The sequence below is a fragment of the Pteropus medius genome, unplaced genomic scaffold (assembly GCF_902729225.1).
Source record: "Pteropus medius unplaced genomic scaffold, Ma_sr-lr_union100, whole genome shotgun sequence".
NCBI classification, from domain to species: Eukaryota; Metazoa; Chordata; class Mammalia; order Chiroptera; family Pteropodidae; genus Pteropus; species Pteropus medius.
The window spans coordinates 27650290-27671244 of record NW_024342471.1 but is presented as its reverse complement, the minus strand read 5'-3'; the positions used below and the strand labels follow the sequence as shown (position 1 = coordinate 27671244).

The window sequence follows — 20955 nt, the reverse complement described above, 5'->3', positions numbered from 1 at the left end:
GGCCGGATGGCGCCAAGCTCGACCTCGCCTGTGTGGCCACGGGGCACACCCTCATGGGCAGCGGGCTGGCCCTTCCCTGCACGTCTCCGGAAGCCCAGCAGGCCAAGGTCGGTAAGGTGGTGCTGCCACCTGCTGCCTCCCACCACCCGAGCCCAGCAGTGAACAGCTCAGTGACCCGCCCGGGCCCCTCCCACTCCTCAAGAGAGCTGACTGGGGACGGGGACGCCAGGCCATGCTGCACAGAGCACGGCGCTCACATGGCACCAGTGCTGACAGGAAGGGAGCTCAAGCCCCACTCAGCGCAGGCAGCAGCCTGTGACCTCAAGCCAAGGGCAGAGGAGTGCCAGGCGGGCGCAGGCGAGGCGGGGACTCACGTCCTGCCAGATGCTGGATGATCTGGTCCAGAGAGTCCAGGATGCAGGCCTTGGTCTGAGACGTGATCTGGGCCTCGGCAAACAGCTCAAAGATGAAGCTGTGGGGAGAGAGGAGGCTCAGGCCCCACAGAGCCCGGCCGCGCTCAGGGAGCCCCACGGCCAACGGCTTCCCGAGTTCTCCTCACTCAGAAACAAGCTCTGAGCCCACGGAAGTGACGGGCCTCTACCCTCAGGAGCCCTGGTGGGGAGGGAGACCATGGCATCCCAGGGCTCGGGTCCCAAATGAGGTGCCAACACCTGCTCATGAGGGCCTCCCTGAGGTGGTGGCTCTGGGCAGCGCCCCCAGAGAGCAGCTCTGGAGGGAAGCCAGGTCTGGGTGCTGTGGCGGGGCAGGGAAGGCTGAGGGGCTCAGTTCACCTGGGAGGCAACAAGGGGCCCTGCGAGGGTCTGAGCACAGTAGAGCAAGCAGGCAGCCCGGCACTCCAGAACATTTCACAACATTCCAACCCTCGACAACCTGGGCCTGGATCCCAGCGCTGCCAGCAGCTTGTAGCAAGGAGGTACAAGCAGCCCCAGACCACTACCCAGCACTTGCCTATGGGAAATGCACCCCATTGCCCTGGGCTGCTGAGAAGGCCAGCGCCTGGGGACCGTTCAGAACACTCTGGGCCCACTAGAAGCCACAGGGTGATCGCGCTCTCGTCCCAACAGAAAGCATGCTTGGAAGCAGGTGTCTCTCTCGTTCTAAAAGGCACTGCAAGGTGGCTGAGCACCAGAGGCGCGGACGCAGAGCAGGAGACTCGGGCCCGCAGGGCCACGAGCTCGTGCATACGGTCCTCCCTGCATGCGGTCGGTGGCCCTCTTGGGCCTCCGGAACCAGAACAGACCTCGCTGGCACATAAAGCCTGCGACACCCACTCGGCAACCCAGGCTGGAGGAACGCTGCCGGGACCGAGCCCCACCACTCACCACCCAAGGCCTGGGGGCAAGGGGCCACCTCCCGGTCCCTCACCTCCCCGGCTTGGTGACACCTCTGTCGTCTCCAGGCAGCTCAACAGCATCAATGGCCCCCTCCAGACGAAGCAGGATCACTGCGGGGCGAGGGGCGGTCAGGGACAGCCCCCCCAGCCACAGCAGGGCGGGCGAACGGCACTTACTCTTCAGCTTGGCGACGTCTTCCAGCTCCATGTTCAGCCCTGGGAGAGACAAAGGCAGCAGACACAGTCTGCGTCATTCCTGTGGACCAGCTATGTCTCGGCGCAGGGGCCGGTACGAAGGGTGGGACACAGGAGAAAAGAGGCTCTGGTCCTCACAGCCGGACGCGAACTGGAAGCAGCAGTATGAGCTCATGGGGTGTCTCGCCTGAGACAGTGAGTGACCCAGCAACAAAGAGCGTCCCAGTGCCCCCACTGTGGGTCTTGAGACGCCATCTCCCATTAAGAGCGACCAGGACTCCTCAGAGGCACGGCTGACTCCAGCCAGGGGCAGGAAAAGCTCGGGTGAGGTGGGGCGTCGTGACTCCTGTCGATGACTACTGGGGCCAGAAGGACAGAGGAGCCCGTGTGAGGACATCAGAAGACGGGACCGCTGAGTTCAATCACGACGTGACTTAACGACAGACCGAAAGCATCACCTGTGTTTAGACACACGTGCCCATGGATGACAGTAAACACCGCTCCCCTCCCGAGGGTCACGAGGGACCAATAATAAGTTGGGAACAAATTAAAACCTCCAAATTTGAAAACTGGGAAAGCAAAGGGGAAAACATTCAGCATTTATTCTCTTTCCTGTAGGAACGGTGCTCCCACCAGCAAGGGAGGCGAAGAGCGGCTTGATAAACGCAGTCCTGCTGACCAACTGAACAGTCAGCACGTCCCCGCCCTGCGAGGCCCGGATGCACGGGCCCAGGCACCCGGTGAGACGACGGTACGTCAGACAGAGAGAGCCAGCCACCACTCCTCCTGGTCAGAAAGCACACCGGCCACTGAGTCTAGCCGACGGGCGCGGCCGCCTGACCGGGTGCGGCCAGGATGAGGCCGGACGAAGCCGACTGCTGGCGCCTCGCATGGCCTTGAGGCCAGCAGCACCAAGACGGTGGGGCTGTGCGCTGGCACGGAGCCACTCACACGCACCTCGGCGAGGGACCGCCTGTCCTCCGCAGCGGCCACGCTGCTCTGTCTCTGGCGGTGACGCAGCAGGGAGGGGCTGACTGTCCCACGTCTCCGCCAGCACTTGTCACTGCTCCTCGTACTAACCGCAGCCATCCCCCCGAGTGTAAAGTGGTGCATCCCCGTGGTATGGACTCGCGCCTCCCTGACAACCAACGCCACGTCGTCTCGTGCGCACCGCTGTCTGCGCGTCTCCCCTGAAGACGTGTCTGCTCATGCCCTTCGCCCAGTTTACCTGGGCTGTCTCTGTGCAGAGCTGTAAGAGTTTCTTACATATGTTAAATACATAGCCCTTAACAGACGTGCGGATGGTAAAAATCCCCCTCGCTCTGCGCGCTGTCTCTTTGCTTTCCAGACGGTGTCCTCTGAAGCACAGAAGTTGTTAGTTTTGACGATGTCCAATTCATCTGTTTCTCCTTTTGGTGTCTGTGCTGTTGGTGTCATTTCCAAGAAACCACTGCCTCGTGCACAGTCACAGGGACGGACACCGAGGTGGGTGACCCCGCTCTTTCGGCCTCCTCCCAAGAGGACGCTGTGCGGAGAGCCTGACGAAGATGGCCTCAGCCAGGCGACCAAGTCGAAACCAGCATCATAAATCCTGCTGAAGTGACAGTCTGGACACTTGATGGGACGTGATGAAAAGGGCACCTTGCATCTGTGCTCTTCCTGAATCCCACAACCCCAGGAACTCTATAAGGAAAGCATCAGACAAACCCCAATTCAGGGACAGTCTACAAACAACTAACCACTCCCCCTCCAACCCGTCACGGTTCTCAAAAACAAGGAGGTCCGAGAAACTGTCACAGACTAGAGCAGGCGACAAGAGGTGACGACTGGTGTCCTGGGACAGAAAAGGACACTAGGTGAAAACATCTACTTCGCACTCATCAGGATGGCTCTTATCAAAAGAAAAGGCCTTCACACGACTGAAGAGGTTCCGTTTCACTTGTACGAGAAAAGCAAATCAGAATTACACACACATCCATTTCTCGTCTGTCAAAGCGGCAAGAATTAAAGAGCCTGGCATGACGTTCCGGTGGCACGGCCGCCAAGACAGACACTGGCGCCCACTACTGGCGGGCACGCACACTGGCTCCCTGCTGCCACGACAAGGCGTCTGCACTACTAACGGCGGCCGACACGCGCTTACCTGCTGACCCACAGCCCCACTTCTGGGAATTCACCCTGAAGAAATACCTCAAGCATGACGCAAGTACGCACGCCCTAGGTTACTCATTACCGCATTGTTTGTGGTTGCAAAATTCTGGAAACAACCCAAACGCCATAAAAACAGTGGGATACACAGGGGACCCAGAGGAGGGAGGCCGGCAGCTGGAGAAAGAACAGGACGTCTCTCCAGGGAGGCATTCCCAGAACACACGAGGCGGCAAACAGGGAAGGACAAACAAGAACGTGCAAAGTGCGGGAAAGGAGAGAGTAAAAAAAACAAGGGAAGAGAAACCAAAAGAAGAAAGTCAACGAGACACAGCTGCGAAAGCAGAGAATGAGCCAGAGACTAGCAAGACACTTCTCTCCAGCACACTGCGACTCAGACCTCTGGAACCACACGCGCACGCACGCACGCGCGCACGCACACACACGCGCGCGCACACACACACGCACAGTAGTAATAAAATCAACGTGAATGGAGAAAAACAGAAACAGATTAGCCTAAAGTTAATGCTATAACCACAGTGAAGCGAGAGGAAATGACCCAAGAAACTTTTGAATAATGTCTTCTGACTACGTGCTCTCAGGCTCAGGACAAAAGGGATGTGGACCAACATCTAACTCCAGTGAGTGGACTTGCACTTCGAATGGGTGGGTTAGTGATTCTGAACAACTGTCTGGGTATTTGAGGATCGAATAAGTAAGTAGAACACTGAGCCCAATGGAAGCTGCGTTCTCAGCACCCAGAACGGGGCTACAGTCGTGGGGAGGGCACCGGCTAAGCGGGGCGGCACACCGGACCGGAGCTGCAGGCGTGAGCACTGTGCCCATGCCAGTCTGGCAAGCCAGAGAGCACCCCCACAAGGAAATCCCGACTCAGGAACGGAAGGCATGAAGGGACAAGAAGACTCACCATTTTGCAAACGTCACAGTAATCATTAATTCATTACTCAAGAATTACACGCAGCAGAAAACCAGGTACGCCACCACTTAACCAGTGATAAAGTTAGTGTCACCAACAATGCGACAGACAAGAGCTGAGCCTTGCAACATGATGGGCTGTGCGTACATCCCTTCTGGTGTATTCCTGCCCCCAACGCGTAACCCACATCGAATCATCAGGACGCAGCAGACACATCCAAGTTGCAGGCCACTCAACGTGATCACGACTCCTCATCAAGAATATCCAGGCTGTGAAAGATGGCACCTGAGCCACTGTCCAGACAGATCACACCCCAGAGAGCAGACACAGGACAGCGCTCGGTTTCCGGGCCGGGACGTCCCACTGGCGGGGTTCTGGGTGGTGACAAGGGCAGCGGGAAGCCTCAGATGCGCTCCGCCATCAGACAGGAGCGCAGCGTTGGCAACCGCCCACCTGTGTCCTGCACTGGCCACAGGAGAACATCCCTGTTCCCAGGAAACACGCCGGACACAGGGAAGGGGGCGTCCCTGGAGAGTGCAGAGCAAGACCGCCTGTCCTCATGGAGGGGACTCGTGACATGGGACAGGGCGCTGGCAAGCGGGAGCCTGGCGGGGATGAGCCTGGGGAGGATGAGCCGGAGTTCTACCAGCAAAGACCTGTCTGCTTGACACTGCTTGAAAACGGTGCTCAGAAAAACCAAACGAGCGTTTAGAACATGATACGAGACCCGAAACCGCCACACAGATCGACTTCCAAAAACTCAGAAATGAAGTGACGGAACTCGAACGGAACTAGAAAACAAAACTCATTTCAAAAGAGTTGCATTAGAAAGAGCACAGAAGCGAATATGTGACGCCAATGGTGCCTTAGGCCAGGGGGCCCCGACGCCGTCAGGGAGTGGGCCACGTAGCAGGTGACTGGTGAGCGAAGCTTCGTCTGTGTTTGCGGCACTCCCCAGAGCTGGCATCACTGCCTCGGCTCCGCCTCAGATCCTCAGCACTAGATTCTCACAGCAGCCCCGGTCCCTGGTGCCAAAAAGGTCGGGACCGCTGCCTTAGAGGAAAGGGGGGGGACAAATGTTGAATCGTTGTGTGGCACGTCTGAAACTCGTGTGCCAATTTTACCTCAATTTTAAAAAAAGGAGGTGAAGGGGGAATTTTTTTAAGTCAAAGAAGAACAGAGAGAAGGACTGGGGAGCGAGTGCGCCGTCTGGAACGCGGGGCGGAGCCACCGCGTGCGGCCCCGGGGGAGACAGCCGAGCAGGGACGGATGCAGCGCACGGTAACGGCCCGACAGAGGGGCAGCGCCGACGCAGGAAAATCAACGCTCTGCACACTGCATGGCGGCCGGGCCGCGAGGAAAGCAGCCCCGAAGAACACGTGACTCTTAACACAAAACGCAACTTTAGAATAACGAGGTTTAAGGTGCACAACCAATGGCCCAGATAGCTGCTTCTAGGTAACGTCCTAGAAAAACACCCACCTGTTTACCCAGACACATGTATCCCAGTGTTGGATGCAGCTCTCAGAAATTCCTGCCATGGGGAGCTGGTTACATAAACGGCAGCTCGTCAGGCGTGGCTAAGGGACCGGGGCCCTGACACCTGTCAGGATACTGTAAGGCCAAACCTATTTTCGTGGTGTCACTACTGCTAAACAGCAGTGACAGTGTGCTATTTGCCTTTTCCCATTTTCCAGAGGCTGAGTCGGGGAGGCTGACGGTGACCCTGACATGTCCATACCCTCATCCTCGTTATCTGCGAGTATATCATCTTCTGTGGCAAAAGGGACTTCGCAGTCGTCATGACGTTAAGGATCTTGAGATGGGAGGTGAGCCTGATCACCCAGCTGGGCCCCAAATGCCATCACAGGTCCTTACAGGAGGAAGGCAAGAGGTCCGAGTCAGAGACAGGACAACGAACGGAGCAGGTATCCAAGTGACATGAGGCCACGAGCCAAGGATGCGGTGCCTCTGGAAGCTGGAACAGGATCCTCCCAGAATCCCCAGAAGGAGGGCAGCCCTGCCGACCTACTTCGCACTTCTAACAACTGTCAGATGCCAAGGCTGCGTTGCTTCCAGCCACCGAGTCTGTGGTGATTTGTCGCAGCAGCGGTAGGAACTGGGACCAGTACGTGAAAGTGATGCCTCATCAGATCAAAAGCAGAAAGTGTAAGATCTGTCTGCCAATAAGCCAGGTAGGAAAGAGATTTGCAAAACTGTAAAACAATGCTACTCGTCTAATTTTTAAGTTATAAGTTATTTTTCAAGAAAAACGTTACTTATGTTAGTTTGTCATAGATTGAATTGCATCCTCCAAAAAGATACGCTTGCAGTCTATTCTTACACCTGTGAATGAGATCTTACTTGGAAACGGGGTTTCTGCAGATGTGACCGAGTAAAGATGAGGTCACAGAGGACCAGGATGGGCCCCAGCCCAGTGACACAGACACTAAGGTGAGACCACGTGAAGATGGAGCAGAGACTGGAGCGATGCGTCTACAAGCCAAGGACCGCCAGCAGCTGCCAGAAGCTGAGAGAGAGGCCTGGACCACAGGCCCGAAGGAGCCAGCTCTGCCCACACCTGGATCTCAGACTTCTGGCCCCAGAACTGTGAAAGGATCGGTTTCTGTCACTTTACACCACTCAGCAGCCCTAGGAAACTTAAGTAACATGTAACAATTTATTATTTAAGTGAATAACTATATCTTTAAAAACTTTGTCTTCGTTGCTAATTCAGTGATTACCGATAGATGTAACCTACATAAAACAAGCTCAGTGAGTTTCAAGAATTCAAAGCATCCTGAAGGCAAAACATTTGACAACTTCCGTGCTAAACAAACAAATGCCATTTACGAATGAGTGGGTCAAAGGGAGCCAGAGACCCACGCGAGGTCAGAAGGCGGCGCCTGGGCAAGGGGGGCAAAGAGGGAGCCGGCGGGGGGCCCTGCTCTCCGAAGTCTGTCCATGTCTGTGACTGTGAGAAGACGGGGACATGAGACCACACGTGCCTGAGCCGCACGCCGAGGGGCACAGCCGACGATGCATGCCAGCAACCTGCAGCCGCCGCCGGGAACCTGCCCCACAGCGGGCTCTGGCTGAGCAAGTCCAGACCCTCGCCAGCCGCCAGCAGAGACCAAGTGGGTGGCCGAACCACGCCCACCGGGTTTCTGCGTGGCCACTGCGCCCCCTGAGGAAACGCCGGGCAGAAGTCTGTGGGGGGCTCCGTGTGGACGGTGCTCATAGGTCAGTGAAGTGTTTCTGTGGTTAACACGTTTGTTTTCCTTTTATACAGTACAGGGAAAGTACATGCTGGCTAGAAAAGGAAGGTCTTCGGAAAACGCCAGAATGACTGACTGGGCGGTACCCACCCTCTGGTCTGCGAGGCCCCGAGAAGCCTCTTGAAGAAGCTGACATTGTCCTCGAACACCAACGAGAAAGGGCCCTGCGCCGACTCGGCCTCCAGGACCTGAGGCCCGCTCTCGCCGTCTGCGCGTCCCGCCCGGAAGCTCACCTGCGCTAGACTCCACACCGAACGCCAGGTGCAGCTCGCCGTGCTGTGCCGCCTTGGTCCGCTCCTCCAAAACCTGGTCTATGATGTCCAGTCCGGAAGCCACGTCATGGGGGGTCAGGTCAAACGACGCCGACTCCTCACACATCTTCTCCTGAGAGCACAAGCACACCGTGTTACGGGGCGCGGGGGGCTGGGATGCAGGAGATGAAGGAAGCGGAGTGTTCTCAGGCCCCGCCCCACGGCCTTTACGGCCAAGTGACAAATGGGCCCAAGATGGCCACCTGACCCAGACTGGTGTTGGAACACCACTTTGCTTGAGCTGCCAACAACGCCATAAATGAAAACTGCCCATTAAAACCTCAAGATTTCTAGCTGCTCTCAAAAGCCAGCTCTGGCCCACCGGGCCCATCATCCCTCACAAGTGCCTGGAACCGAGTGGGGGCTGGGGATGGCCGCCACCAACTCAGGACGCCAAGCTCTCGCACAGCTGCCCCAGGCTCCAGAGCATGCGCGGCTGCCCCAAGTGGCCTGCCTTCAGTGCCCTGGTCAAGGCTGCCATTCCTGGAAATACGGGGCGCCCACAGAGGCCACGTGAACGGGGGGGCAGGGCATGCCGGTGACATCTAGATTTGCTTGGCCTTGAGAGCCGGGGCCACAGCAGTTGGGACAGAAAGGTCTGCACTGCTCTCCACAGGGAGGTGGGCAGGAGGAAGGCCTCAGGACGGCCGCCCCGACACTCACCACATTGTGAGCTTCATCGAAGATCACGACTGTCCCCTTCAGGTCGATGCTGTGTGCCCGGCGACTCTACAGCAAGAGGGAAGGGAGCGGGGCTGCAGTGCCGGGGAGCTGCCGCCCCCACGGAGCCCGCGGAGGGGGAGACCAAGGCACGCAGCCGGCAGGGAGAGGTTCGGGGAGGCACTCCCCACCTGAGCGAGTCCCACACCGCCAGAGGATGTGGGAACAGGCCATCTCCTGACCACGGCCACGGTCGCCGGGCACTGCCCACCCACGTCCATCCTGGTGACACTTGCACGGCACGAAGGAGCAAGCCCGTGGCCCCTTGCCACGACACGCTGCACAGCCACAGAAAGACCAGCGCCCTCTGCCCGGCGCACGCCTGGAGAGGAGGTTTAACTCCCAGGGTGTGAGGGCGGTGATCTCAGGGCGGGTCTGGTACCTGTACTTCTCGTCATCAACTTAATTTGAATTTTAATCTTCACAAATAAAGTGCCCGTTTTAAGTGTGCAGCTGAGTTCTGAGACCCGTGTGCACTGCGCAGCCACCACCCAAAGCAGGAGACAACATCCCTGCCACACGACCTCCGACCAGCTTCCTGCGAGCAGACACCGAGTCTGCCCGTGCTGGCAGACTGGGACAAAGCCAGCCCGCCGGGGCTCCCGTGTGAGCACAGACTCCCAAGACCAGCATGTGGCTGTTTCAGGGACATCGCCTGTCGATGGACACGGTTGTCTCCTGGCTTTGGTGATTGTGAAAGCTCCAGAATGCCGTGGCTTTTCCAGGGTAGGGTGCCATTCCTCCCCACTGTGACGGTGAACCTCCGGGGTGCCCCGTCCTCACCCACGGCACTCAGCTTAGGTCTTAAATTCAGCCACGTCGGTGGGACACGGCGCCATCAGCCCGGGCGTTTCATCTGCATCTGCTAAACGTTTTCTGTGCGTGGCTGACTCGGCTGGCCCCTTCCATGACGTGGGCGTCTGTTCGGGCCTCGTCCAACGGCTGGCTGGGCTTCTGTCGAGTGTCGAGAGCGCTGCGCGCCTCGAGCGCGGCCCTCTGAAGACAGGTGTGCCAGGAGCGCTCTCCTCCCTGTGACTCGCCTTCCGATGTGCTCGACTCTCCTTACTCCTCCAAGCACGCGAGGCTTTAAAGTGCGAAGAACAGTTCAACTTTTTCCTTTGCGGCGAGTGCCCTGTGTGGCCAAGCGATCCCGGCCTGCCCCTGCCAGGTCCTCTCAAAGGCGTCCTGGCCTTGCAGCTCTCGTGTCCATGTTTGTTCCCCGTGACGTGCCGGAAGTGCTGGCCGAGGCCCACTTCCTCTCACACAGACATCCAGCTACTCCAGTACCACTGTGGACAGCACGAAGCGCCTCGCCTTTCCCACCAAAATACCGGGCAAGTCTGTCGAACACCAAGTGCCCGCAAGTGGCCCGTCCTGGACTCGCCACACCAAGTTTCCGGGCTCTGCGGTGAGTCTCGCCATTAGGAGTGAGCTGCCCACCTGCTCTTCTCTGTCGACTCTGTCCGGCTCTGTGACCCTCTGCCTCTCCTTGAGTTCCTGGAAGCAGCTGGTCAGTTCTGATACAACTGCTCTGAGCTGGGGCCCGGGCCCGGGCCCGAGCAGCCAGCTTGAAAGTGAGGTTTGGGAGCATCACATGCGCCTGCTCGCCAATGGCAGGCTCTCGGTGCCAGAGCCGGGCCCCCAGCGGGCTCCTGCACCCCGCCACCCCCTGCTTTAGCCACGCGCTCTAGGCAGGGTTCCAGGCATCAGAGTGCCCACCACTCCCCCGCGGCTCACCGGCCCAGGGCCGCCCTGCTGGTGCTGGCACCACCTCGCCCCATGCTGACACCCTCTAGCCCTCAGGTCCTGCAGGCTCAGGCTGAGCCCTGCGGTCTACCCCGCCGGAAGTAAAGCTCCACACACGATGCTCATTTTGCTCCCTGCTGCCTCCCAGCACCCAGACCCATGCCCAGCCCGGCGGCTCAATCAACCTGAACCCCAGACGGGGGACGTCTGCAGGTTGTCGTTACCTGAAGTGCGAGCCACTGAATCGGGCAAGGGGACACCCCTGCATGAGAATGGGAGGGTGACACAGGCACGTATGCATGTATCCTGAGGCCTCGCCACCAGCCACTCCCTGGGCCGCCTCAGTGTCTGACCAGAGAGCCAGGCTCACAGCTGCCAGGACAGGGGCAGGGCCAGCCCAGCAGCAGCCACACGATGCGGCTTCATCAGTGCCACCAGCCCGCCCCCCACTCCTGTGGGCTCCGAGCTCTGACCATTGAGGGGGGCGGTCTCCCCACGTGTGCCCGCTGCTCCAAGAGAGGGTCTCACCCCAGGACCCGGATCAGCTGAAGCTCTGACGGCCCTCACAACCCCAGGACACCCGACGTCAGGGATCATCAGTGACGCAGGCAGAAGCCTCACCTTGGCGTCCAGCAGGTAGTTGTAGGGCATGAAGACGATGTCGGCCTGCTGCTTCAGGTTCCGGGCCAGGTAGTATGGGCACAGCCTGGGCAGCACCGAGAGAGGGCGCTGTGAGCCAGCGCGCAGCAGCTGCCAGCGCCCCGGTGGTGCTCCCGCAAGCTGAGGCGGGAGCAGGCACTCCAGCCGTGCGGCACTGACAGCGGCACTGACAGCGGGCCACAGCCCCCAGCAGGCCAAACGCGGCCTCCTCTGCTGCATCGTGCGCAGGGGCTCGGACGGGAGCCGGAGCCTAGGGCCAGCCCCGGGGTCTGCTGCACTGCCGTTCACGCCACCGGTGTTCGATGCTGTGAGTGGCTCACCTACTAAAAGCCCATCAAACCAAAACCCCACCCGTTCCCGGGCAGGTCAGTGAGATGGGCAGAAACGACGCGTCACAATTTGAAGCCCCGATGCTCTGAGAGGTCGCCAGCGAGCGTCCGCCTCACACAGCCGCCGCCTGCGGGGGGCCGGGGGAGGGACGGAGCGCGGGTCCCCTCTCGCTCTCTGGTCCTCAGGCCCACTCACGCTTTTCCACACAGAACATCTATTAGTTCCATGGTTAAAAAAGGCGAACAAAGGGAAAAAAATGTGCCCCCGCGAGTCACGGGAGAACAGGCCTAGGACAGGGAGAGCAGCCTTGCAGGGTCTCACCTGTGCTTGTTGCCACTTTTGACCAAGTCCTCGATGTCCAGGATGGGGGTGGCCAGCTCCTGCTCCAGGCTCTTCTCTGGGGGCACAGGCGGAGGTCAGCACATGCCTCTGGCCCACTGAGTCCCCCAGACCCCAGGGGCGCAGCACGCGGTAGGTCACAAACACCCTGAGACCCTACCTCAGGGCAGAACTGGGGCACCCAGCCCCTTGGGGACCCACCAGACAGAATCCCTGTCCTGTGGGTCTCAAGGGAGGGCACCCTGCTCTGTACCCAGAAGGCGGCTGCCAGGAGGGCCGAGGGACCACGGGGACCAAGGGGAGCTGCTTAGTCTGTCACTGCTGCCCCGATGCTCCCAAGGACACAGGTGTCTGTCCTGTGTGTCTGCCCAGGTCCAAGCACCCCAGGGCTCCTTCTCAAGAAGGGGCGCAGGCCCCCAGCTGGGCCAAGAGAAGCTGCTGAGAGCTGCTCTAACCCAGCAACTCCAAGGCCCACGCCCTGTGGGGCAGGACTGGGGGCCCCCTCTGACAAGCAGCCCAGAGGGTCTCAAGGCAGCTGCATGTGGAGACCGCCCCGGCTCCAGCCCCAGTGTGGCAGGCGCCAGGCCCAGCCTTAAAGTGCAGAGGCCAGAATACAATGGGCCCTCAGCGGTGACCCAACCCCAAAGTGCCCAGAGACAGCAGTTGAGGGGAGGGGGAAGAGCCATCCACTCAGCAGTGCCATAGCAACTGATCAGCTAGCAACCGAGCAGCCAATCTATATGCTGTGCAGCTAGCCAGGAGCTGAGGGGGAGGGGCTGCAGCAAGAAGGGCCCCCAAGGGCTGCCTGGTGTGGAGACGCTGCTGGTGGGCTGGCTCCCAAGGACCTAGGCCAGGCAGGTTCTAGCTCTATGTCTCTCTCCTTCCTCCCATATAACTGCCCTCTCCTCTCAGACCGTTCTGGGTCCCTGCCCTCCCCTCACTCCCCTCTGAGGGCTGGGCAGCTGCTGGAGACATCACCCTCCCATCCGATGTGGCGGGGGGTGGGCAGGGGAAATGAGACACAGCAAGACACCCAGGTTTACAGTGAGCAGATCCCCCAACAGCCCAAGCAGCAAGAGCCAGAGCAGAGCAGGTGGCTTAGGGACTGGGCAGAAACGGGAAAGAGCAAGCAGGCCGTCTGGGACAGCCTCCCCTGCTCTGCCACACGGGCCTGGGGCACTGGGGACGGGGTCTGCAGCCCAGGGGGCGAGAGGGCACTGGCTTCCGCAGCGCCTCTGCTGTGAGCTGAAAGCTCCCCTCAGCTCCAACCCCTTCCCTGGCCTCCCGGCTCAGGGACCCTCCAAGTGAGGTGAGGGACTCTATAGGTGAAGAGCAGTACAAGCAAGGGACCCACCAGGTAAGGGACCCTGCGAGTGAGGGCAGTATAGGTGGGGAGCCAGTCGGTAAGGGCTGGACCAGCAGAGGGGTTGAGTTGACCCACAGGAGCCATGGGAAACGGGCGGGAGCATTCCTGCCCAGTGCTGCTCAAAGGCTCCGGCGCACAGTGAATGGAGCGCCTGCACCCCGCCCCCTCTGGCAGGGATATGGGCGGGGGAGGTTGCCACAGTGGGGCAGAGGGGGACGGCTCCACTGAGCGTGACAGGCTGGACGCCAGAGCCCTTGCAGGGGCGAGGCTGCGGTGAACGGGACAACGGCCTCCAGGGCGACCCCGACACCCAAGGGCCTGACGCAGAGGACACAGAATGAGGCAGTCAGCGGTCTCCAGCCTGGGGCTAAGACCAGCTGCCACAGGCAGAGACGCTGGTGGCCACCCTCATCCGGGTCACTGAGGCCTAATGGGTGAACGACTCTTCCCAGGTACTCTCCACACCTGTCCCAAGGGTCCCCCGGGCCACCAGACAGAAGGACACAGCACACAAACAGCGGGCGAGGAGTGCGCTCTGGCAGCCTGGGCCGTCCTCGCCACAGTGGCCGAGCTGTGCAGGAGGCATGGAGCCTGCACGGCCCCACTCCCCGTCAGTCCCGCCTGGTCTCCAAGGGCAGAGCACTGGGCGCCTGTGCCGGGAGGCAGGACGCCCAGCTCAGGCCTCTGGGAGCGCAGCGCTGTCCCGACCTCTGCCCACACAGGCCTGGCACACCGGGCAATCCAAACCCAGAGACGGCAGCCTGCGGACCACCAATGCCTCGGGAGTGCTCCGGGGCCCGTGTCACCTCTGCGTCAGAGTCTGCGTCCCAACCCTGACGCAGGACGCAGAGAGAACCCCGAACCCCCAAGCCACAGAGCCCTGACTGCAGCCTGGAAACTGCAAAGACCACACCACGCAGAGGCCGCTCTGCCATTGCCTCTGGCTCGAGGTGCCCGACCGACACAGGGGGCGGCGGCACGGCGGGGAGCAGCGGGGCAGGGGCGAGGGCGAGGGCACGGGCGCCAGTGCCGGCCCCTGCACCTGGGCCCCAGGAAAGTCGGCAGAGAGACACAGGGGACCATTTCCGAGGGCCATGGGCACCTGCAGTCACGCATATCAAGCAGCACCACAACCGGCTGCTGTCACGAACCTGTGCTCATCACTGTCACCCACCTCTGAATGAGGCTGTTCGCCACAGCGCCAAAGGCTGCAGGAGTCACTGGGAGTACATCCAAGGCTCAGAGAGAGCCACACCCACGCTGTGACGTGTCGCAGTGAGAGACACACCACACAATCCGCAAAGGAGGAAGTGTGTGGAAGAGTCTCGGAGACCAGGTGCAAGCTTCCGGAACCGTCCCTGGCTAACTCCCCCAGAATGCTGCACCCCAGGAAGCTCACCGGACACCTCGTCATGTGGGCACCCCTGCCTGGCAGGTACCCAGTTCAACTCTCAGGGAGAAGCAGGTGTCTGCAAGCAGCTGAGGCCCAGGGAGCCCTTCCTACCAGAGGTGGTGGGGACCCCCCAAATCCACGTTGCCAGATGCAGGCGAGGCTGCCTCAGGCCCACTGTGTGAGCTCTCCTGCACGTGACCCAACACAGATCCCCAGTCAGGGACAAGCTAGGCACCTGCCTCACTAGCTGAGCAGGATGCAACAGCATGAGTCCCAAGGGGCAAGAGCCAGCAGGCCATGAGGCCATTGAGCTCAGCCCTCAAGGGCAACACGCTCTACTCCCCACCTGCTGCGTGCTGAGCTACTGACAACAGCAGCACCCATGAGCCCCCTCACCTTCTACGTTGTTGTAGAAATGACAGGAGCGACTTGCCACCTTCTTGCGGCACAGGTGGATCTGGGAGAGAAAGGACTTAGCTCCAGCTAGTGTGATGGCCGCGGAAGGACAGAGCCCTGGGCTGGCTAGTGGGTCCGCCGCCGGCCGTGCTGTCCCACCCCCTGCCAGCTCCGCCCCACCAAGCTCGTGGCCCGCCATGCCCAGGGGCACGGCAGGGAGCTCAGGGAGCTCGGAGAGCCCGGCAGGATCGCCCAGCAGTGCCGCCGAGGACAGGGGCAGCCCAGGAGCCCACCTGCATGTGGCTGCTCTCCTGCTTCTTAACCTCGGGGTGGATGCACAGCTGCTCCCGGGAGCCCAGCACACACACCCTCGGCCTGGGGACACAGTCAAGGGTCCAAGAACCGGACAGCAGTAGCCCACAGTGCCAGCCAGCAGCATGGGCTGTGCGCGGGCACACACAGGGAGCACCGAGAAATAGCTCAGCGGCAGGTTGAGGGGTGGCCATGGCCAGAATGTGACCCAGGCTTGGGAGGGGCTCTCTGAGACAGGGCCCAGGGTGAGCAGAAAAGCAGGCAAGGGGACTGGGCAGGTGAGAGGGAGGGGACACGCTGCTGTCTCCGTGCTCCCTCACGGGAGCCCAGGAGGGGTAACTGTACCTCTGCCGGCTGGACACAGAGCAGGGTCTCCCACCCCTCATGTGCGCCACCGTGCCCGCCCGTCCCCACAGCTGACACAACAGCGCCGCAAGGAGCTCAGGGTGCAGCCAAAAGCGGCGTGGAAACTCAAAGCTGTCCCCTCACAAACAGTGGGCACTGGGGACGGCCAGAGCACAGCGTGTGCTCACGGTGGACTACAGGCAGGACACCATCGACGATCACACGCGGAGGCCAAACCCCCTCCCCCACCGCCCGCGTGAGCGCTGCCTGACCCACCGGTAGGCGGTGTTCCGGAGCTCGCTGATGACCTGCGTGAGCTGCGAGTGCGTCCTGGAGGCGTAAATGACCTTTGGAATGTCCGCATAGCAGGCTGTCCAGGCACAGGGAGCAAGACGGTCACGGCTCCACGAGGGAGTGTCCTCAATACGGCTAACCCAGGGGAACTTGGCTAGCTCGGCCCTTCCGGTGGCAAAGCGTCACACTTGACATTCGTTACCGGCACTGGGCTGAGTGGGCATCTGCAGTGTCCTAACCGGGCCACAAGGCTCTGACCCCAGGGTCACAGCCAGGATGGTGACAAATGACATGGCAGCGATGACACAGCCCACTCAGCTCCTCTCCGCTCCACCCCCACGGAGTCAGGAGGGGCTGACCAGAGTGGTACCTGGGGCATCTCTGTCTGAAGCAGCGCTTCCCCAGGACGACAAGGGGCGATCCGGGAAGAGCTCCCCTTGCGCCCGCTCAGCGATCTTTTGGGCAGAGAGGGCGTCGCGGAGATGTTCTCGCCAGGCCAGCGTGGTGCACAGCAGACACAGGGTCTTCCCTGTGCCCGTGGGGCTCTCCAGGACTCCGTTCACTTTCTGAGGAGGGGGAACAGGGTCATGGGGTGAGGTGCAGCGGGCCACCCAGCCCACCTGAGACAAGCCCACCAGGTGGCAAAAGCCCTAAGAGACGTAGATCACTCCACAGGATGACCTTGGCTCTCCAACCCAAAGCTGTGGCTAATTCAGCGCTTTTTAGCAAACGGTTTGCAAAGTGTTTTGCAGCCTCGTATAAACAGTAAGATGACTGATTAAGTATCGAGTCTGATTCTGTGTCCAGGCTGTCACACTCTGGATGGAACCCGATGGCCCTCAGACGTGAGCCTGAGTGGGACACTCTGCAAAGCTGCACTGCCGGCTGCCGGAGTCTGCGCACGCAACGGCAGCCACCAGCCCCGCTGCACTCGGCCCTCGGGGGCTGGCGCCTGAGCAGGGTACCAGAGAGAGAGCTAAGAAACCCAGCAGAGAGCAGCGAATGGCACCTCTGCCACCTTCCTGCACTTCCTGGGGTCTAAAGACTTTCCAAATGAGGGCTGGCAACGGCTGTCCCTCGTGTGGAAATACAACCTCCATATCTTCAAAGGAATGGCTGTTCCTTGTCACTTGGCCTCAGCTCAAATGCCACCTCCTCAGAGTCCCAAAGGTGCTCCGAGCCTATCACCTTACATCTTTTCTTCCCAGCACTAACCACCACCTAAAACTATCTTTTCTTATTTACTTATCGCCTCTAACATCAGCACTATTTCTGACTGAACCCATGTCCAGAAGGGTACCTCTGACCCAGTGGGACCTGGGCAGAGTGAACAGGAAGGTGGAAGTATGTCGGCTCTTTGCTGGAGCTCCACCCACACTGACCCATGCCCGACGTTCAAAGCCCATGGTCTGCGGCTTTACCTTCTGCAGACACTCCAGAACCTTGGCCATGTACTCCTCTTGGCATTTGTACGGCTGGAAAGGGAAATCCACTGTCACACCGTTCAGGGTTATCTTGGGCATGCTGGCCTGTTCTCGGGAGGGCACAGAAGTTGGCTGAAACGCAGCGGTGTGGGTCTGGGACAAAGACCCCTCTGAACATCTCAGGGTCTCAGCCACTCCAGGGGAATGATGCCAGCCGTGGTGCTGGGACACGACACTTCTCCACAGGAACCCCTACGACATAGAAACCAGGACAACGACAACAGTTCGTGCCAGGCCACTTCATCAGTCAACTCAGGCAGCCCCTCCCACGGGCAAAGTCAAAGGCAAGCCTGTGCCGCCCCATCACAAGGAGCTAGGGGAGGCGACCGCCCAGCATCGGCCCTGCCTTGTTCTTCCGCCCCGCACAACTCCAGCAGGGCTCACGGAGACAGAAAGGGCTGGACCCGGGCACAGGTGCACATGCTCCACCTGCGAGAACAATTCACTTCCTCCCACCGGAGCGTGAGAGGCAGATTCCAGCAGCGTCCCTCCCCAGCCTGGGCCGCCTGGGCCTCCCGCCCCTGCGTCCCCCGACCCTCTGCTCCCAGGCCCAGAGCTACACCCAGCTCTCCCAGGTGGTCGACTAGGTGCAGTCACGGATCACGTGCGCCTGCTCTGGGCTGGGATGCGAATCCTTGTGCCCCGCCCGCCCCCGCGAGTCTCTCAACTTCTCTAGGCCTCAGTTTCCCCCGGACGCCGGGACTCATGGCCCATTCACGTAAACACCGAAGGCCCGCCCTTCCGGTAGGGCCCGGCCGCAAGGAACCCCCCGCCGCCGGACCAGCTCCAAAAGGCGCTGGCACCCGGAGCCCACGGGCCCCAGAGCGCAGCGGGCCCGGGGTGGCGTGGGGCCAGCCGGGAGCTGTCGTTTCGGAAGCCGCCGCCGGGTAAAAGTACCAGATCCAGGGCCTTCGCGACTCACGGCCGCTGTCTCCGCTGGGAGCCGTCCACGACCCGGCGTCCCCAGGAATCCCCCCCGGCTCGGCCGCGGCACCAGCAGCGCGTCCTCCGCCGCCAGCCGGTTCGGACTTCGCGGGCTCGGGCGCGCAGTCGTCACTGAGCGCGCGGCTCTCCCGCCCCCAGTTCCGGTCCGCGGCGCGCTGTTCCCAGCGGAAACCGTGCCGCAGCCGAGGGGTCCGGGCTGCGCGTGCGCTGGCTCCCAGGCCGCAGCGGCCCCTTTGTTTGACCCTGGCCCCGGGGACGCGCACTTCCCTCGGGCAGTAACCTGGGCTCCCGCCAGTCTCCTACCTCGATGTCGTCTCCTTCGGTGTCTCCATTCCATTACCCCTTTCTGAGCCAAGCCACCTTGGTTGCCCGGACAACTGCCCAAGCCCTCTAATTAGTTTCCTGTCGTCCCCCCTCTTTTCTCTGTAACACCCAGAGCTCTATTTAAGACTCTAGTCTGAGCCAATCACACTCCTTAAAATGGCTGCCCCTTGCCATGACCTGGCTCCCAGGAGCCTCACCAGCTCCTCTACTTACTGTCCCCTGGGTCCAGCTACTTTTCTAGTCAATGTTCCCCACTAGTCGGAGCCGGCTCCTCTGAATCCCCAGCACTTAGCACAGGCTAGCAGTCAACAGGGGATCTCAGGGGTCTGCACAGCTCTGTAGGGTCGGAGGTTTCTGTCTAAGCCACCCCAGCATATTCCAAAGACACCAGGAAGAGATGGATGCTACAGTGATGGCCGACGGCCTGCTGGCAACGCTGATTTCAGAGCTTCTCACGGGCTCATTTGATGTCCAGATGTTTTCCCGCGGATGGCACGTTTATGCCACTTGTGTGTCCATGATCATGTGTGAGATCTTGCTTGGGGAAACTGGCATTTGCCTCCACCACTAGTTCCGGTGAGGGGACTATACAGCGTCTGTCTTAGACTGTCAGCCACACATTGCTGAGCGCTCACCAGCCATGGGCTTCCCTACCATCATCCATACAGGCATCGACATGTTTGTCTTCCTAACGATCTCTGAGACTAGTTATTTTATTGTCTACTCTTCACAGGTCAGGAAATGAGGCAAAGGGTGGGTGGTCAGTAGCTGCCCAGAGCCAGCAGCCAGCAAGTATGAGCCAGGAGTCACCTTCTTCACCCCCGTCTTGTGACAGCAACAGCATTCATCTCCCCAGAAGCCCATGGAAGGTATGGCCAGAACACTGAGCCCTGAGCTGAGGAATGAGCTGCCTGGTCGTACATCATGCATAGGGACTGCCCAGGCTCCTCTAAATTATAACACATACGTGCCATTGTGCTGAACCTGACACTGAAGTGAGAGATCAGGGAAATCGAGGCTTGCCAAGGCCACACCAAGCAGGCACAAGGATCTTGATCCAGCCAACAAATCTGAATTGAGTGTCTGCTCTGACAGACTCTGTGGGACTCCCACTGTGGACCAGGTACCATATGGACCACAAGACATGCTAACCCATCACATGTTCATGGTGTGTGCACGTCAAGGTATGTTTATATACACACCTGCTGGGCCTCCTCCAGGGTGACTCTGATCCTTAAATTTGTGCCTGTCTTTCACTTTTCTGAACCCACGTTTCCAAGGTTTCCCAGTGTTTTATTCCTGGCCCTGGCACTGAATTGCTTGTGGAGTGGGCAGTTCTCTGACTCAGCGGCTCTGTCCATAAAATGGGAATGACATTTTATCTGTCTGAGTTCCTTTTCCCAAAGTGAGGCAAGGTGGTCACTACAGGAAAGGACCCACCATCTCTGCCAGGCTTTCCCTTTGTGGGAGTCGACCAGAACCCTGAGCCAGAGAAGCGGGGGAGGCAGAGCACCTAGCCACTCAGCAAGCTTGCACATCTGTCCTCCATCATCTGTCTCATCTTACACCCAAGAAGTGGAGGCCCAGAGTTCAGAAACACACCCTCGGTCACACAGCAAGTGGCCGTTAGAGCTGGGCTTGCCTCCATCTTCAAAGCCTTTGTCCTAGGGCCTTGGTCACCACGCCCCCTCAGCCTCTTCTCTGCTTCAGAACCACCTCTTCCTCTGGGACGCCTCTCAGAGATCTTCCAGACCAGCCCTGCCCCCATGCCACCATCCAGGACACGCTTTCCCCTCAGCACAGACCTGGGCACACAGAAGGTGCCTCCCAGCTGCCAGCCACCTCAGTGAAGGCTCTCCGACCCCACCCTCACGGTGGGGCCATCCCTTCCTGCTGGGTCCAACTTAGGGCGGAGGCTGTCTCCACCATCCTCCAAAGCCTGCACAAAGCCAAGCTGGGGGAGCAGCCATCCAGGTGGTGAGCAGTGAGAGGACGGGCATCTCCATGCAGGGCTCTGTCCTGGACCCCAGGCTGGTCTCTCCCCTCCCCCGCTCCCCTCCTTCCACCCCTCTGCCTCT

The 20955-nt window shown here is 60.1% G+C and overlaps 2 protein-coding genes across 6 annotated transcripts in view; one reads left to right on the top strand and one right to left on the bottom strand.

The window, feature by feature from the left end:
- Window positions 1–18674, bottom strand: part of RTEL1 (regulator of telomere elongation helicase 1) — a 30922-nt gene extending 12248 nt beyond the window's left edge. For 4 of the 5 annotated variants that reach the window (XM_039864825.1, XM_039864827.1, XM_039864829.1 and 1 more), the window contains exons 1-13: window positions 18506–18674; window positions 17546–17800; window positions 16495–16690; window positions 16107–16200; window positions 15467–15548; window positions 15174–15234; window positions 12001–12076; window positions 11311–11395; window positions 8887–8952; window positions 8146–8296; window positions 1532–1570; window positions 1387–1465; window positions 375–472 (exon numbers count right to left, since the gene is read on the bottom strand). In XM_039864825.1, coding sequence (XP_039720759.1) covers window positions 375–472; window positions 1387–1465; window positions 1532–1570; window positions 8146–8296; window positions 8887–8952; window positions 11311–11395; window positions 12001–12076; window positions 15174–15234; window positions 15467–15548; window positions 16107–16200; window positions 16495–16690; window positions 17546–17647 — 1129 coding nt within the window. In that variant the 5' untranslated portion in view covers window positions 17648–17800; window positions 18506–18674. The remainder of the gene's footprint in view (window positions 1–374; window positions 473–1386; window positions 1466–1531; window positions 1571–8145; window positions 8297–8886; window positions 8953–11310; window positions 11396–12000; window positions 12077–15173; window positions 15235–15466; window positions 15549–16106; window positions 16201–16494; window positions 16691–17545; window positions 17801–18505) is intronic. The other variant, XM_039864828.1, reaches the window with a different exon arrangement.
- A 133-nt stretch (window positions 18675–18807) lies between these two features.
- The window catches only part of STMN3 (stathmin 3), a 13473-nt gene continuing 11325 nt past the window's right edge, over window positions 18808–20955 (top strand). Inside the window, exon 1 of the mRNA XM_039864824.1 lies at window positions 18808–20061. Coding sequence (XP_039720758.1) covers window positions 20022–20061 — 40 coding nt within the window. The 5' untranslated portion in view covers window positions 18808–20021. The remainder of the gene's footprint in view (window positions 20062–20955) is intronic.